Source organism: Pyrgilauda ruficollis, unplaced genomic scaffold (genome assembly GCF_017590135.1).
Source record: "Pyrgilauda ruficollis isolate IOZ18807 unplaced genomic scaffold, ASM1759013v1 scaffold78, whole genome shotgun sequence".
NCBI classification, from domain to species: Eukaryota; Metazoa; Chordata; class Aves; order Passeriformes; family Passeridae; genus Pyrgilauda; species Pyrgilauda ruficollis.
Window position 1 is genome coordinate 1,056,224 of NW_024529710.1, and position 16,999 is coordinate 1,073,222.

At 40.1% G+C, this 16,999-nt stretch overlaps 1 protein-coding gene across 2 annotated transcripts in view; it reads left to right on the top strand.

The window, feature by feature from the left end:
- Positions 1-5,515, top strand: part of CDC42SE2 (CDC42 small effector 2) — an 83,224-nt gene extending 77,709 nt beyond the window's left edge. For both annotated transcript variants that reach the window (XM_041486731.1, XM_041486732.1), the window contains exons 6-7: positions 3,039-3,156; positions 3,583-5,515. In XM_041486731.1, the coding sequence (XP_041342665.1) occupies positions 3,039-3,137 (99 nt within the window). In that variant the 3' untranslated portion in view covers positions 3,138-3,156; positions 3,583-5,515. The remainder of the gene's footprint in view (positions 1-3,038; positions 3,157-3,582) is intronic.
- The last annotated feature ends 11,484 nt before the right edge of the window (positions 5,516-16,999 follow it).

The following is a 16,999-nucleotide window of genomic DNA, read 5'->3' on the forward strand; positions in this document are numbered from 1 at the left end:
ACCCCTTTTTTTTTTTTTTTTTTTTTTTTTTTTTTGGATAATGTGCTGCATCAATGACCAGCAAGATTTTTCTGATCCTAGATGGAAAGTATCTGTATGTGAAAACTAATCGTTCCCACTCGTCCTGCTTCAGAAGCTCAAATCTCTGTTTTCTCACACTGCCTGTTCTGTGGTGGTCTCCACATTCGTTCTTTGCAGTGTAAATTCCAAGATTATAGCGTTAATCTTCACATGTTCTTCTTCTGCATAATTTCCTTTATAGTGTGGACATTATATTCCTTCAGGAGCCTCTTTGTGCTTTATTTTTTTAAATAACGTAGGTGAATACCTGCAATTTAATTACTGTTTTTTCATTTATATTTGATTCTTTATTCACTTTGTCTGCCCTGTGCCTTTTTTCATCAGCATTATTCTTTGTTATACATCCTTACAATTCTGACTGAATAGTTCTCTGACTATTCAGAATATTTCTGAAATATTTTGCTTTTTTGTTTTCCTTCTCTGTAGAGTGCCTGGCTTCTTTGTCAGAGGTGTACTTAAAACAGCAGGAGTCCTCTGTGCACTGTTTCTTGTTAATTTCCATCCCTTTTTTCCCTATTTTCCTTTCAAAGTCCATGGTGAAATCTTTCTTCTGATGCTTCATATTCTTTAGTTCAGTCTTTGATTTCATGTGTTTCATGTAGTTTCCCATTGTTTTATTTCTCAAGATCTGTCTGTGCTGTTTCCTGATTCTAAAAGGGAGGGTAAAAAAAAGGAAAGAAGGAAATTTAATGAGATGCATAAGCAACACAACAGTTTGCATGACCCTTAATGGGTACAATCCTCTTTCCTTTCCAAAATCTTTAAAATCCTTAAGTCCCATATAAATTAGACATAAGACTGAAGAACCTTGCTGTTGCATATCATCAGAGAAAGCAATGGTGTCTTTGGGAAAGAAAAAAACCAAAAACTGCATTTCACATTGCTTGTGCTTGTTGCTCAGCCTCAAAAGGAGGGTGCTTCAGAAAGAATGCCACCTTAAAAGCCTACAAAGGTTAGATGTTTTTTGTTTTTAACATTGTATGTCTCCTACAAAAGTTTTCATATACAAAATAGCTACTGAACTGTTAATACAGACTAGTTCCAATTGCTGCATTCTCTGTTTTAAGGGCAGCAGTCTCTGCATTTAAGACTTAAACTTCATTATCCAGTTACTCATATGTGAGTCATGAACCAGAGAAATTAGTCTAGCTTTTAGAAATACCCTTGAAAACCTACACTTCAACCTTGCAATTTGTGTTGATTTCTGCTCTCCAAAATTTTCAAGTCTTGTAAGCAAGTTTTTAGGTTGAAAGGTGATGTGGCCTGGAGAGCTTTGTAGGTTTTTTTATGCTGGAGTCAGAGTTCATTCAGATAAAATTACCAGCATACTATATTCACTTTTGTGAATACATTTATGTGTAGATTAATTATTTTCTGAGGAAAAAACTTTAATTCAGACTTGTTTTTTTCCATGGGTAGCAAAAGGTGCTTAGTGAAGAAGATGAGTGGCTTGGTAAAATGTGAAAGTTCTTAAATACATCCCCATGCACCTCACCACACTCTTTTTTTACTGAGTTTATAGTCATTGATGTCAGATGCACTAGAAAATTGGCTCTGAACACATTTCCCTGAAGAAAAATACGATGGCAATATTGCTTTGCTGCAACTGTATCACTTATTTCAGCAAAAGGCCAAAGTATAAAATGGTTTTACATTGTGCTGCTTAAATACACAAAAACACAATCCTTTGCATAGCATTGCTATGTGCCATTGAAGATACAGATGAAAAAAACAGGCTCTTTTGCCATATAGGTTTGAAAAACTGCGTGGAACAATGCGTTCGTTTGCTGATGCATTCTGTACATGTGCATGTGTTTTGCTTGCTGTGGAAAAGAAAATATATTTCTTTTGTCTTTGTAGACAGGGAATATTGTGCAAGCTGCTTGGAAATATTTCTCCTGTGCTGTTTTAATACCGCACAGTGATGTTCCAGTGATGTTTTTAGGTCTCTGTGAAGGAGGAGCATAGATGAAATAATTGCAACTGGTACCCTGCAGGCAGAGCCTTGAATGAATGTTATTTTCCACTGTTTGTCTAGTTGTTATGTATGCTCTGGGATGCAGAGCAAAAAGGGCCAAACCTTTACGATTCAAGTTGTCTTCCTGCAGGCACTTGGACATGATTATTTTGACTCATGCAATACAAGCAGGAAAGAACTATGGGTTTCCTTTTCTGATGGTGATGGAGGCAGTGAAAGTCATAGCAGGATGTGCATGTCTTGAAACATGAGTCGTGAAATGGGGGCAGGAAGATTGTGTCTCTATGTATTTATATGCATCAGACTAGAAATACCTTCAAATCAGCTATGTTCAGGAAAGTTCAGATTGACTGTAGTTTAAAAAATAAATGCCCTCCATTTAAAGGAACATTATCAATTAAGGGAAGTATTGTATGTTGTCACATAAATAGATAAACCAAAAATGTTCCACAAACCAAAAGGTCCTTTTTGATTTAGAAAATCCTAGTTTAGCCCTGTTTTAATGATCTGAATTAGCCATACAGGTATTTGCAAGTTGGATATTATACTTTTAATATAATGATGTTAACTTAGTGATAAACTTACGGTTCATCGTACTTGCCAGAGAACGTTTTCCATATAACAAGATAAATTTTAGTTTGTCAGGTGGAGTCAATGCCAGTAAAAGATTTGATTTTTAAAATTTTTTGATTAATCAAGTCAGTCAGTGAAACCGTGAATCTACCAGTTTTCTTTAGGAGAGAGGAAGAACTTTTGCCTCAGCACCACTTCTTCAATCTTTTCTGCTGAGCTATGTGCTGAAGTTAAAAATTCAGCAAGCCTTGGATGCACGTGTCCTTGTGCAAAAGTAATATAGCTTTACTGGTAACAAAGGAGAACTTGGGAACTAAACCTAGAGAAAAAATAAAATTAAAAGCAGGAAGATGCTACAACTCATTGTTTGTCTTTCATCTACCCCTTTTTTCCCTTCTGTCCCCAGGTCAGCTCCATTCAGAATCAGATGCAGTCCAAGGGAGGCTATGGAGGCGGCATATCTGCAAATGTTCAAATGCAGCTCGTAGATACAAAGGCAGGATAACGTTGGGGATAACTTTCCTGTAAGTGTTTCATTCTACTTCTTAGGCACAGTTAGACCAGTATGAAAAACAATCATAATGCTTCATAATTATCTCCCTATAAAAACCTGTGTCGTTATGATGGCCAATTTTTAAATCTATTTCTGATTAAAAAAATTAGGTATCTTGTAAGAATGTTACTTTTTCACAAAATGGAGTTCACATTGTTCTGACTGTATCAGTCTGACCTTAAGCATGTTTTAACTAAAGGTGATCTTGTAGGCTGATCTTTGCAGGTGAAGTTAGTTGTAAAACAAATCTCATAAGAAGTTTGTGATGTGACTATGGTACCACTTTTGCAGTGGTTCCATAAGATGTATGGTGTTAAGTCAATGTACAGCAGTATTGCAGTTGCAAAATGGTCAGAATGCTCAAAACTTGGTTTAATGCATGTTTTCTGTCTTTTAGGTTTATGTGAGTTCCTGTATCTTCTTTCCTGTGTCCTCTCTTTTGCCTTGGTGACTGCTTTCTGTGCTCATGACAAGAGAAGTGATGGCTCATTGTTCACCCTTCGTGATTAGTCCAGTGAAAAGTTGCTGTTCTGCTCTGATGATGCCACTTATCAGATTGGTCCGATTGTGCCTTTCAGTGGCATGCACGCATTGGCCTCTACCAGTATCATGGACATAGAGCTGTTTAGAATTGGTTGTCACTTTTTAGTTGTTCTAAGGATTAAATTAAAGCGCCAATCTTAGCTTTCCTCATTCCTCAGAAATACTAATGCGCAACATTCTGTTGCTTTTTAGTCTTTTAATCTTTTCTCCACTCAAATAGTTTAGAAATGAATGAGTTTCCACTAGTGTCTTCAGTTACCTAATGTTCACTGAATTTTTGAAAGGTCTGAGACCTGCAAGCACAAATAATTATTTCATACAAAATCAACAGAGTAGATGACCGCATGCTTTGTGAGGTTGCTTTTATGGTGGCCTGCTTGGTGCTAAAAGAAAAAAAAATTGCTTACTGCAGATGTGAAAAATTTTGCTGTGGCACCAAGTCATGCCTGTTTCTGAAAAAGGACTTGTAACTTAGCTGCTTCAGTCATGTCTTTATTTTAGTTTTTTCCAATTGGTCTTGAAATAATAAAGAGAGAGCTTGCATTCATGAGGCATTTGTTGTAAATGTTCAGTATATTTATTTTGAAAGAGCTGACCTTGAGACTGTAAACCAGTGTAGTACCGTATCTAAGTGTTGTGGAATCGCTTTAGTCTATTTACACAGAAGAGCAACATGTTTGGCTGCTTCTTTTTCTTTCTACAGTTTTCCTTAATTTCAACCTGTACAGTCATTTCCAGTAGCAGCATGTCAGACTGCCTGCAGTATTGGCTGAAAAGTTTAGTAGACCTTTCTAAGTAGTTGGCAGTTTCTGTGTACTAAATATTTAGGGCCATGGAAGTTGCTAAGAGCGACATACAAATCTGGCAGAACAGGTGCCAATGAAAACAGCATACAGGGTGACTTTTTACTAAGTCAGTAAAATGCCTTTTGCTCAGGTTCCAAAGCATGTTTCTTTCACATGTTGTGAAACTGCATTTTAATATTGCACTGTTTTCAGATTATCTCTATAAATGGTCCCTTTTTTTGCTTCTTGCTGGTGGTTTTAGAGAAGTCAATTATTTGAGGCCTGGTTACATTAGATTTTTATGAGGGAAAAAGACCCAAACCATCTAAACAAATAAGGCATAACTGATCCTAATCAAATCCATTTCTATATGCAAATATGCATGTAGACTACTGTCATAAATGATTCTTTATTCTGTTTCTATCCTTTCCCTGATTTCACATTGCAACAGCTGTCTGATTGATTTAAATATCGATGAACCTACCTAGTCTTCTCTCTCTGTTTATGAGTAACATATAAAATACACAGCTATGGAGGTAGTTTGCCTTCCTTAGGTTGTATTTCAGTGGTAGATGTCACTTATCTGGTTGAATAGTTCAAAGTAGGTTGGATAGTGTTCACTGATAATGATACTGATTCCTGATGAGATGTTCAATTGTCTGGATGCATAAGTACATGGCAGTGCAGTGATACATATTTTTTTTTTAGGGGTTAGCATTTCCAATGCCACTTTAACAATGACTCTTAAATATACTACAAAACTATTATAAAATTATTTGATCTTTGTTATTGGTAATAGCAGGTTAAATTTGCTTGCCAAACCTATCTTGCACTTGCCAAAATGTTTTCAACTCAATAGCCAGGAAAAAAAATTGACATATTTTTATAACAGACATACTTTTTTTGTACATTGTGTTCATTCTTGAATAAAGTCAGTTCAGTGTTGGCTTGTAGATATTAAAAGGAAAGTATTGACTTTGATTCAATAAATGTTTTCTTTCAGTTGGTGGCCTACCCTTTTTCCTTTCCATAAATTGTATTTGCATTAGAAAAACACTTGGATCTTACAGACAGATTTGTGGTGAAAAGAGTAACCTATTAGTGTCAATAAATAAATTGCAGGCTTGAGTTTTTTTCGTGGCGCTTGACCCTTTTGTTGCCAAATGGATTAACCCATAATTTTATCAGTATTATTGTTACATTGATTTAACATGTATGCCAGGGGCAAGGAAGGGAGAGTGTCCTAGAAATACTTTGGTAATCTTTCCTTTTGATTGCAACTCATACATGTGTTACGTTGCTGATTGTGCTGCAGATTACTATGGTGGTCAGTAAAAGACTTGTCACCATAATATGCTCAGGTACATTAAAAGTACCTGCAAGGCACAGTATTGCCTAATCTCTATTTGGGTCAATTAATTTTTATATTTGACACTCTCAAAGTTTATTCCTTAAGCACTAACTTACTACTTTAAATGTCATGCTAAATTCTTCTAAAGACTGATAATTAATTCTTCAGCTCATGCCAAGTCCATTAAATTGCCCATTGAGGGAAAAAAAGGCAGCTAGAAGGAAATAAGGTTCTAAAATAAAGATACAGATAAATCCATGCTATACCAATCAACTAAAAGTTTCTTCTTTTTTTCATGCTGACATTATAGACACTTAAAACTGTCTACAAAGGTGTATTTTGAAGACCAAATGTTCCACCGTAAGTGCATATTCAGTGACTGACATTAAAGGTTCTGCCAGTAATTGGTAAGATTACTTCAAAGGCACACCCATGAAACTGATTTGGACTGGTCCCATCTGCTTACCTTTACAGTTCATGATAGCCCTGACACCAATTCAGCAGTTAATTCATGGATACTGACCTCTAGGAAAGGTTGTATGACCACATTGGTTAGTTTCAGCCTGGATCAGCTTCCTAATGCGTATTCAGAGTAAGCATGGGAGTGAGTGTCATGGGGTCAGAGATAATCTGTTACAGGGAACATTGATAATTTGGCCATGGAAAAACATCAAGCTTTTTCTGAATTAAACCACCCAAAACAACAAACACAAAAAACAACAGCAAACCAACAAGAAACAAAAAATACAACCAACACAAACAACCCAAACAAAACCAAAAGGAAAACCCACCCAAAACAGAACATTCAGGCTTTGCAGCAGTGAATGCGTCTACTGGAAAGACTAATTCCACATTTTCAGACCTCTTTTTCCATGTACTGTGCTCACCAGCTTTGTCCAGAGTATTCTGCTTGTTCTTGGGGCACAGAGCACATTGAAAAGAACATTGAGAGCACATTGCTAAAAGAACAGCATCATCACCATGAGTCAGCCATCCTCATGCAGTATGGTTAATTTCTGCTATCAGTGGTAATCTATCAGCACTGCACAAGAAATCACTTTCTACCTTCACACAAGACAAGGGAAATTATAAGTTCAGATTTCAAGCAAGTTTTCTATTGAGCCTGGAAAACTCAAAGTGCTGGCTGAGTTGGCAATAAATTGCTGAATACCAAACTTGCTTCCTTCAATATGATGCAGAATGGCCCATTTATGAATAACTAAGTTGTCATGCAAAAGCTGCATTCGTTTGAGCTATTTAAGCATTTGTGTGAGCTTATAGCATTCATTGTCTATAGACAAGTTCATGGTTTGTTAGGGGTGTTTTTCAAGATATTTGGTAGTGTGTTTTTATATACAAGATAGTAACAGAGCCTATCAGCAGAAAATAACAGTAGGGTGTTACGTTTGGTTTATCAGCTCTTTCAAGTGAAGTGAAGATCAGTAAGCAGTAAGAAAGCTTTGTATATTGATGTCAGCATTCTAGGAGTATTAGTCTTCTACCAGTGCCCTCCATGTCAGAGTCCTTGGCATATCCCTATTTCCCAGGAATATGCTTTGCATAGTATGCCTTCAGTTCCAGGAAGGGGTTGTTGGCTTTCCATTTTTTAAATCTTTCATCAGTCTTTGTAGGTCCTAATTGAATTGAAATAATCTGCCAGGCAAAATAAACATATATCAAATTTGTGCCTTTTCTGGTGGGAAGCTCCAGGTGAATGGCTTCAGTTGATGGAACAGTGGTGTGAGGAACTCTAATGCACCATAGAGGAGCCTGGTTTTATCTTTTGCACCTGCTGTCACTCGCTGTGATCCCTCATCCAATGTGTGTGGTTGGCTGTTGTTGTGCAAGGCCAGTTCTTAAAACATTGCCTCAAGGAGGAAAATGAGTACTGCTTGAAATTGATTTTGAAGTCCTCAGCTTTCTTGAAATACAGTATCTCTAGGGAAATGGCTATTCTGAAACAGTTTTCCTTAGTAAATGATCTTTACACTATCAATAAAACTTTCAAAGAACTGTACACTTTGGAAAAGAGTACTGTTTTAAAGTGGTTGATGCTAATCGACATTCTGGCACTCCACAGATTTTTTTACTTGTCAAAATTCCACCTTCTGGAACATTAAAAATAATCTCATATGTGGTATATGCATTAAGCAGTAGAGTAATGCATTGATATGGGGGCATTTCACAGCATTTTGTTTCACATTTATCATGAAGAGAAACATTTCCAAGGATGGAGATGAGGAATAAAAAATCACATTTCAATAAGCAGTATTGGGTTGGGAGGGATGGAGGACAGCAGGGAGGGCAGATATAAATGATGAGTGAGTGAAAAGAAAGAAGAATAAGTAGGGGTGAAGGCTAAACTTTGATAGATGACCAAGCACTCTATGTATTCCCCATGGCATCCTTTTCAAGGAGTTATTGGCAACAGCTGCAAAAACCAGAGCCCAGTGCAGCAAGGTTTATTAATTTTTCACTGTTTTAGGTAGTAGGTTCCAAGACAATTACTCTTTCTGTAAGTTGCAATGCTTGTTTGGTTTCCAGCTGGCATAATCAGGATCTGTCAGAATGGGCAGTGGAATAGCCCAGGACAACGGGGCTGTGTGGTGAACAGAGCTGGGAAATGAGACTCTTTTTGACAATTTTCAAAGTCCGTATTAAATGTAAACTATTTTTCTTACTGTGAGCCTATGTAGGATGGTGACTAGATGGCCATGCAGCTTCACATCTCTTTAAAAACTTACTCAGAAGTCTGTTTCCAGACTCATTTACTGGAGCTGGGCAAAATCAAGATGGTACTTGGACCTACTGCTATAGATTCAAGTCCCACTAGAGCCACACACTTCTATCTGCTTACATCTGACTGCAATTGCAGAGATGCTGTTTTCCTCAGAGACTGCCAAGATGCACCCAGCCCAGTCCATGGAAGGGAATTAAACTGCCTTGCCATGATTTGATTTAGGAGCTTCATTGCTTATTCTCTGAATCACAACCAGAGCAGTGGAAATACATGACAGAAGGAAATACTGTGGCTAAAACAACAGCTTTATAAAACCTTGAACTGTGAAGTTATATGAAGATGACTGCTTACTAAAACAATTTTAAGTAGGATTTTCAGCCTCCTACAACACACTTGCATAGTCTTGTAGAGCAAAATTAAAACTTTCTGATCTGTGTAGATGCAATGGCCCATACTGTCAGCAATGTACGTGCCATAAGGAGACATAATAATTCTGTCTCCAAGAGTGCCTAGCAATTTCTGAGAGCACAAGGCACTTCTCAGCTGGTATCTGAGAGTCCTCCTTTTTGGAGCAGCACTTCAAATATCTCTCCCACATCAATGTGGAGACGAGCACAGCACTGACAGGACGGACATGGTATCCCAAGCCAAAGTGCAAAAGCCATTGGGCGCAAGGGACTTGCAGCTATTTTTGTGAGTGCTTGCAACAGGTAAAACCTGATGCAAGTGCTGTGCCCCCAGCTCAGTGGGCCTGCAGGGTCGACCAACACATGCTCCTACAGCAGCTGCCCTGCTCAAGGGGCAGCTGAGGCAGCCTAGACTCCTCCAGCCTCCCCACACACTAAGTGAGGCATTTACATCACATTCCTGGACTGCTCTGCTGTCTTTCCAAGTGCAAATTTGCACAGTACTGCACTAAGAAAATCCTTTTCAAATCACATTTTCTAAGAAAGGGCATTTGGTTAATGCTGTGAAGAAAGTCAGATCCTCCTGCTCCCTGCCCCCATATAGCAGGGTTATGCCAGCAGAGTCAGCTCATGGAAGGGCCACTGAGGCTGGCTATTATCAATAATCAGAGCTGTCACTGCTTGGAAAACTCTGATCAAGTATGTGCAGCTGCTCATTTGAATAGCTTTCTCACTGAGGAAAGCTATCCACACCCATGATGAAAAGTTCTCCAGGGAATAGACATGCCTTCTAAATTTAAGCTCTTTAAGTAAGAAATTTCCACAACCCTGTCCAACAAACTATGCCACAGGGCCCATAACCTTTCCCTGCTCTGCCCCATTATTTGCAATATTGATGTTCACATTACAATATGTTGAAAAGTTTTAATAAATATTTAGATAAATAGAAAGTGGGAACTGGCTTTTCTGGATGGGCAACTGCTTTAGATTCTCTGTTGTCTCAGGGTAAAGCCAGTTTCACAGCACACTGAACTATTTCCCAGGTGTGAAATCTACAGTCCAGTCCTCTGACCATGAATGAACCTGCAAATGAGAATGGCCTTTTCTGATCAGACCAAGAGAATCCAGTATCAGAGAGCTGCAAAAGTTTAGATGATTTTACCGAACTACGAATACTTTTCTGCAGTTCAGGATTTCAGTGCTTTGCTTTTTCCTCTGCACAACCTCTTGCCCAAATTTCAGGTACAACACATCATCTGCATTTTTATTCCTTCACTGTGTACTGCTTAAGGTTTTGGGGCTCCTGAGAACTATTTCTAAAGACTTTGTGTGCTGCTGTTTCTTCTTGTTTCGCACCTGAGGAATGTCTTAATTCTCCCACCATAAATGGCATCACACCCATATCTCAATGGATTGTCAGGAATATGCAGCCAGAGCTAATGAATTTAAGTGAGACTTGAAACAGCAAACATGGGAACACTGCCCCTAAATATCTACAATGCTCCTAAACCAGTAGCATCAGCAGTGGTTTGAAATTTGTTTGGGGGTTAAAACCTTCTAAATGGTAACAGCACTGCTTTTGTAATGTAGCATCGAATGACTGGCATCCCATGCCTTACCCTCACTTCATCAGTAATACTTATTGTAAGGTTGCTTCAGAGCTTCCTAGTGAGATGCTCAAGAACACAGGGCATAGTAGATGCTTTGAAATAGACAAATTCATCTATTTTTTAGTAGTAATTATGTAAAACTAGCCATTTTTTCCATAAACTAATTGCCTTGTCCCTTGCCTGTGTTCTGTAGTCAGAAAGATAACACTTCTGCAGAAGCAGCAGGGTAACAAGAGAGTTCTCTGCTGCTTCAAGCAATTACCATGACATAAGAAAAACTAGATCCTCTGAGAAAAGTAAAAAGGGTCACAGTATTCTTGTCAAAAAGCCTCATTTTTTGTAATAAAAAGATTTATTTGAACAAGGACTGCAGGAACTAAGCAAGGATAGGACAACTTTTCTTACCAGAGGTCACTGCAACTTACATTTACTTTGTTCATTTATGACAGTAAGAGCACTTAGAATCATCTGGTGAAAAAAGAAAGAAACTTCCACTTCTAATACAGGTTCAGATACAGCTTTTAGTGCCATCTATCTCAATTATTCATTTGTTGGGACACAGGAACAAGATTTGTCCTCTGCCAAGCTTCTGCAGAGACAGTCCTGTTACTGACATCTTGACACAATGAAAGAAACACCAAAACATAGGAGGTAAGTCTCAGGAACTTACGCGGGTAGATGGGATACTTTTTTTTCCTGTACTGGAAACTTCTGGTTCCTATAAGCAATACATCCAGGGAGAGAGGGAAGAAGAGCAGAACGGTGGCTGTCACAGTCATGACTGCTGCAACTGAGAGGTCTGTCCACAAGGGCTGCTCATCTGGCATTTTGCTCATAGTGTCACAGTATATCACAGCTCTTTGCAAGACTCATAGCTCTCTGTCTGTGCAACTTTGCATGGTTTTGACAAATATTTCTGACTCTATGCCTGCATATGATCATCAGAGAAGTTGTTTACAACAGTAAGACATCCTCTTAGTTAGCCCCAATGACACAACATTGGCACTGATGTAATACCATCTTCACCTCTTATCTCTGAGAACAGAGGTGTGAAAAACATACCACCTGTTCTCCTTACAGAAAGAGTCATTACTTGAGAAATGCTTTTGTGAACATGGCACCATGTACTCATCAGAGCTAAATGCTTCAATATTGATTTTGATTGTTTGAGATTCTTTAATCAGCAAGTGGGTTTGATGTTTCCATTCATGTGTAAAGGGAAGCAACAGAAAAATCCAAGCCTGCCTGGAGGTGAAAGTACACTAAAAGGTGTGTGTTACAGAATCAGCAGTTCTCCAAAAAGCCAGACCCACAGTGAAGCTGCCCAACTGCTTTGAGGCTGAACACAGGTCTCAAAATAAAAGCCCACAAATATAAACCAACCTTGGCAGTAGTTTTTGAGAGTGAAAAAAGGAAAATACAGTAGCTACTGCACTTCCAGGTTCCACTTTCTTTGGTCAGGTAAAACTGCCTAGATAGAGGAAAATGGGAGAAGTCTTTGGAGTGGTGCCAGACCTGGTCCCTGAAGGAAGGAACCCTTTTGAGACAGACACCTTGTCCTTCTGGACTGACAAGTGGATATCTGGAAAGTCTCAGGTGATACAACTGTCAACATCAGGACTGAAGGAAGATGGCAGGCTAAGTGACATTAATTTCTTTAATCTCACAGAAAACTGGAAGCTGACCTTGAATAGCAGCAGTTGCCTTCAGGAGGAGCAGTGATGGGTTTGATGCAGAAGTGACTAAGGTGAAAGACATAGTGATATCTGCTGATGAACTGAAATACTTTGCCTGTTGCAGTCTTTTTCAACTCTGATTCCCCCATCAGGTTTTCTCACTGTGCCATGTAGTCTGAGGAATTGTAACGCTGAAGAACTGTTATATTGTCCAGCTCCATTCTACTTTTGACCCTTGTGTCAGTTTGCCAGCTTTGGTGGGTTGATCCTGGCTGGATGCCAGGTGCCCACCAAAGGTGCTCTATCCCTCCACTCCTCAGCTGGGCAGTGGAAAGAAAATATAACAAAAAGCTCATGCATCAAGAGAGGGTCAAGGAAGGATCATCAGCAATTACCATCACAGGCAAAACGAACTCAGTTTGGGGACATCAGTTTAATTTAGCTAAGTCTTTTTCCCAGGCTTAGCTTTACTCCAAATTCTCCATCTCCTCCCCTCCAGTGGCACAGGGAGACGGGGAATGGGGTTATTAAATCATATGTCTCGGCTGCTTCCTCCACCTCAGCAAGATGAATTCTCACAGTCTTCTCCTGCTCCAGTTAGTGGTGCCTCCCACGAGAGACAGTCCTCCATGGACTTCTTCAACATGGATCCTTCTCACTGGCTGCAGTTCTTCCAGAGGGTGCATTGCTTCAGGAGCAGACTGCTTCAGTGTGATCCCCCATGGTGCCACAGGTCCTGACAAGTCCCCGCTTCTGCATGGGCTTTCCACAGAGTTACATCATCCTTCAGGCTGCTTTGGCATGGGATCTTCCACAAGCTGCAGTTGATACCTGCTCCACTGTGCACATCCTTGAGGGGACAGCCTGTAGGGGGACAGCCTGCCTCATCGCAGTCTTCACCAGCAGCAGTAGGGCAGCGGTATCTCTGCTCTGGTGCCTGCAGCACCTCATTCCCCACCTTCTTCACTGACCCAGCTGTCTGCAGAGTCCTTTAACTCACATATTTTCATTCCTCTCTCCCAGTTGCTGTTGCATAGTGGGGTTTTTTTTCACTCTTTCCTAATTATGCTGTCACATAGTTGCTACCAGTGTTCCTGATGGCCAGCAGTGGGTGCATCTGAGAGCCAGCTGTCACTTTCTGTTGGGAGCAGCTTCTGGCATCACAGAAGCCATCCCTGCAGTCCTCCCTTCTATCAAAACCCTGCTGCATAAACCAAACAACCCCAATACACCCCTATTATTAAGCTCTTCTTTATACCTGAGAGCTTATTTGAAAAATGTGGTGGGCAGACATTATCCTCTTTTGGACAAGGTGAACTGGTGAGTGCTAAGCTTCATTTTCTTCACAACACAGCATGGAACAGGTGGTGTAAGATATCTGCTACCAAAATTCATATTAACAGGTGACCTACCTCTGAGAGTATAATGGTGATTTGAACTGGTGCAGAATCTCAAGGGTTCAGAGGTTCTCTGGCATACTGCCAGTGGTGGTGGGAGTCACCATGTAAGTCTCTTGGTGTGCTGCTGCCCTTGTTCCTCTGCATGTCTCTCTGGAAGAAGGCACCATGAACAGGTGAGAAGCACACTGGTTTCTCATTCCAAGAGAATAATAGAAACAAATGGATCAAGACGAGGATTATAAAACCCTATATGCTTTTTTCTCCCTCTTGACTTTGCTTTCTTGCCATTGCAGAACACACTGCAGCTTCTCAGAGACTTGTCTCACACAGAGCAACCCCATTTATCACTGAGCATTTGGTTGTCTGTCTTAAAACAGTCTAAAGTCCTGAAAAATAATGTAAATTAAGAAAAACCCTAGTGTGACATTATCCAGTAGATCCCAAACACTTGATAAACTTTTGCTACAAATCAGCTTACAGTGGGTGGTTGGGTTGAGCTGTGGGAGACCGGGACTCCTGCCATGCACCCATCTGCACTGTGAGCCCCTCTTCCTCTGGGCTGTGCCTTCTGGCAGCACAGGCGGGGTTTAGCACCTGCTATGATTAGCTCTGTGATGACGCTCACGGAACCCTCAGCTCAAAGGAGAGGCAAAAAAGGCAGCAAAGTTCCATTCTAAAGAGTAAAACAGAGTTGCTTGTTTGACACAGTGCCATATGTGCCATATTACTGTCTGCTCTAATCTTTCACTTCAATTAAAGCTGAAAATCCTACCTGGCACTGCCAATGGCTTTCTGCTGGCAGCCGTACCTCCTGTTGCACTGTCTCTCCTTTCTTCTAGCTATGAGCCTTCCTCCCAGGCATTTTAGTACCAGTTCCACCCAGACAACCCATTTCCCACCAGACACACTGAAAAGAAACATTTTACTGCCCTAAGATATTTACCATCTCAGAAATACAAAAGCTTCTCTGTATGTCCCTTAAGATTGTCCCAAATCTCTGAGGATCAAACCAAAGAAGTAACTAGTGACAGTGCTTTTTCCTTCCTCCCCAACAGCAAGACACAAAAAAGTTCTAATAAATATGTGCATGGCCAAGAAAAACGTTACACGTTTTCTGCTGCATTTGACTCTCAGAAATAAGCCCTAGTTAGCACAAAAATATAGATGAGGCAGAAGAAAATGCATTATTCACACTATGATACTATCATTTTCCAACAAGTCTGGCTGAATTCTTGATCTCTTGTCTCATCTTAGACCTGGTGAGCAGCTGACCTGGCAGGCACTGTTGAAACCATTTTTGGTTTTTGACATCTCTAATCTCCATTACTTCCCTACAGATAAATTCAAAGAGCTGCTTGTGCAACCACCTTTATCCTGTCTAGGTGGAATAAAGGTAATTCTGAACTAGATAGGAAAAATACTGTTTTTGAAACATGCTGTACAAGAAGAGTGTACGCAGGACAAAGCAGTACATGCATAAGCATGCCTGGTTCTCAGATCATGGTACAGCCTGGTATTGGTTTTCAAAGCTTCATTGGCTCTAAGCTGTTTGTGAGAGCAGTTACATGAGATGTTACTGAGTAGTAAGAGAGCACAACTAGCCTTCCAGCCTCATCTCAGGTCTTCCTGCAGTGCTTTGTTCTCACATTCCACTGCATCTTTCCTGTTCTAAAGCTGATCGTAGCAGTGTAGGATATGCAGGACCAACATGAATGAACAGCACAAAGCATAAGGAGTGAGCCACAGAGATAGCACATCATATCTGCAGTAATCCCAAGGGGCCTCATGCTGCTCTGATACTGCCGTTTCCCTTGGGAAGGCTCCAGTCTCTCTCTACTAGGGAATGGCAAAGTGAATGAGTGTTTCCTACTCTGGGCCTCTGGATTTGCTTTGCCTTGAAATGCTGCTCCATGAGGACAAGCTGATTTCTAGCACCACAAAAATCCCTACCAACACCAGGAAAAGAAAGTTCTTCCATCCCTCAGCCCTGGGAATATACGCTTTGTGCAACAGCAAAGCTCATATGCATGTTTCTCCAAATTTTCACTTAGGATAAGAAACCAGCTCCGCAGACACATTAAGCATTTTGAGAGCAGATGTTAAAGCTGCCTAGGCATTCTACAGGGCATTGTTGCAATTCTTGATGAAGCCACTTACATTGAAGGTATTATTCTGTTCACATACAAAGGGAATAGCTGCTCTGTGCTTCATACAGCTCTGCTGTCTTGGCTGTTTCCTGCACACTGAAAATGGTGGCAGCATGACTGCTGGGTACATTGCTCCATCAATTTACACATAGCCCAATTTTCCCCTCCCTTCACTCCATGTGTCTGCACACCTTGGATTGTTAGAAGGTGTCAGGTACATGCATCACACAGATAGGGCCTGGACTCCCCGCGGTAAGGAAAAAATAAAGTTAGCACTCTGTAATATAATAACCAGAGCAAGGTACGCTGCAAGTATAGAGCATGAAAATTGTCACACATGCATTTCATTTGCCTATAAAACTCACTGTCTTGTGCCAGTCTGCAGCATGAAAATCTTCAAGATATCTGTGCAGCAACTGGTTTCTCCCCCAACCTCCTATTTGTTCCCAAACTCCTCATACAATGACAAAAAAAGTTCCATCTTCTCCTCAAGCTGCATTGAACAAAATGTATTGAAGAGGCGTGGACAAAAGCACCAGAACAGGAGCACTTTTAAAGCTCTGCTGTAGTCTGAATTGCAGCTCTGAGCTTGGGTCAGCAGCATCAGAAGGAGCCACTTTCTCAAGTCTCTTCTCCTCACAGATCTGCCCCTGTGGCCAAAGCTCTGCCTAGTCTGCTACTGCTGTTACCTTACTCTCTTTATTCCTTGTCTCCATGCTCTAATATTCCCTTACTTTTTTCATCCACATGCTCTTCATGGTGATTTTCTATTTGTTCTCTTTTGCCCTGTTTTATTCTGGTGTTGTTGCAGAACCTTGTGGTGTGTGTCCCTTTTTCCAGTTCCTCTGTGCATGACCACAAAAGGACAGTGCAAAGCACAACTCTATTTTCTCAACCTTTGACATAGAAAAAAAGAGGAAAAAAATAGCAGAGGAGAGAAGGAGAAGATTAGCAAATGAGCGTATGAACAACACATCTGGAACTACAATAATAGGTACGCTGTCCCATAAGTGTGATAAGCTACTAGCAACTACATACTCTAGGTTTAACTCTTGCTCATATAATTAAGGTTCTTCATTATGGCAATGAAGCATTTGGCAAAAACTGCTCTGCAGAGAAATATTTCAGCTACTAGAACACTGATCTTTGGTGAAA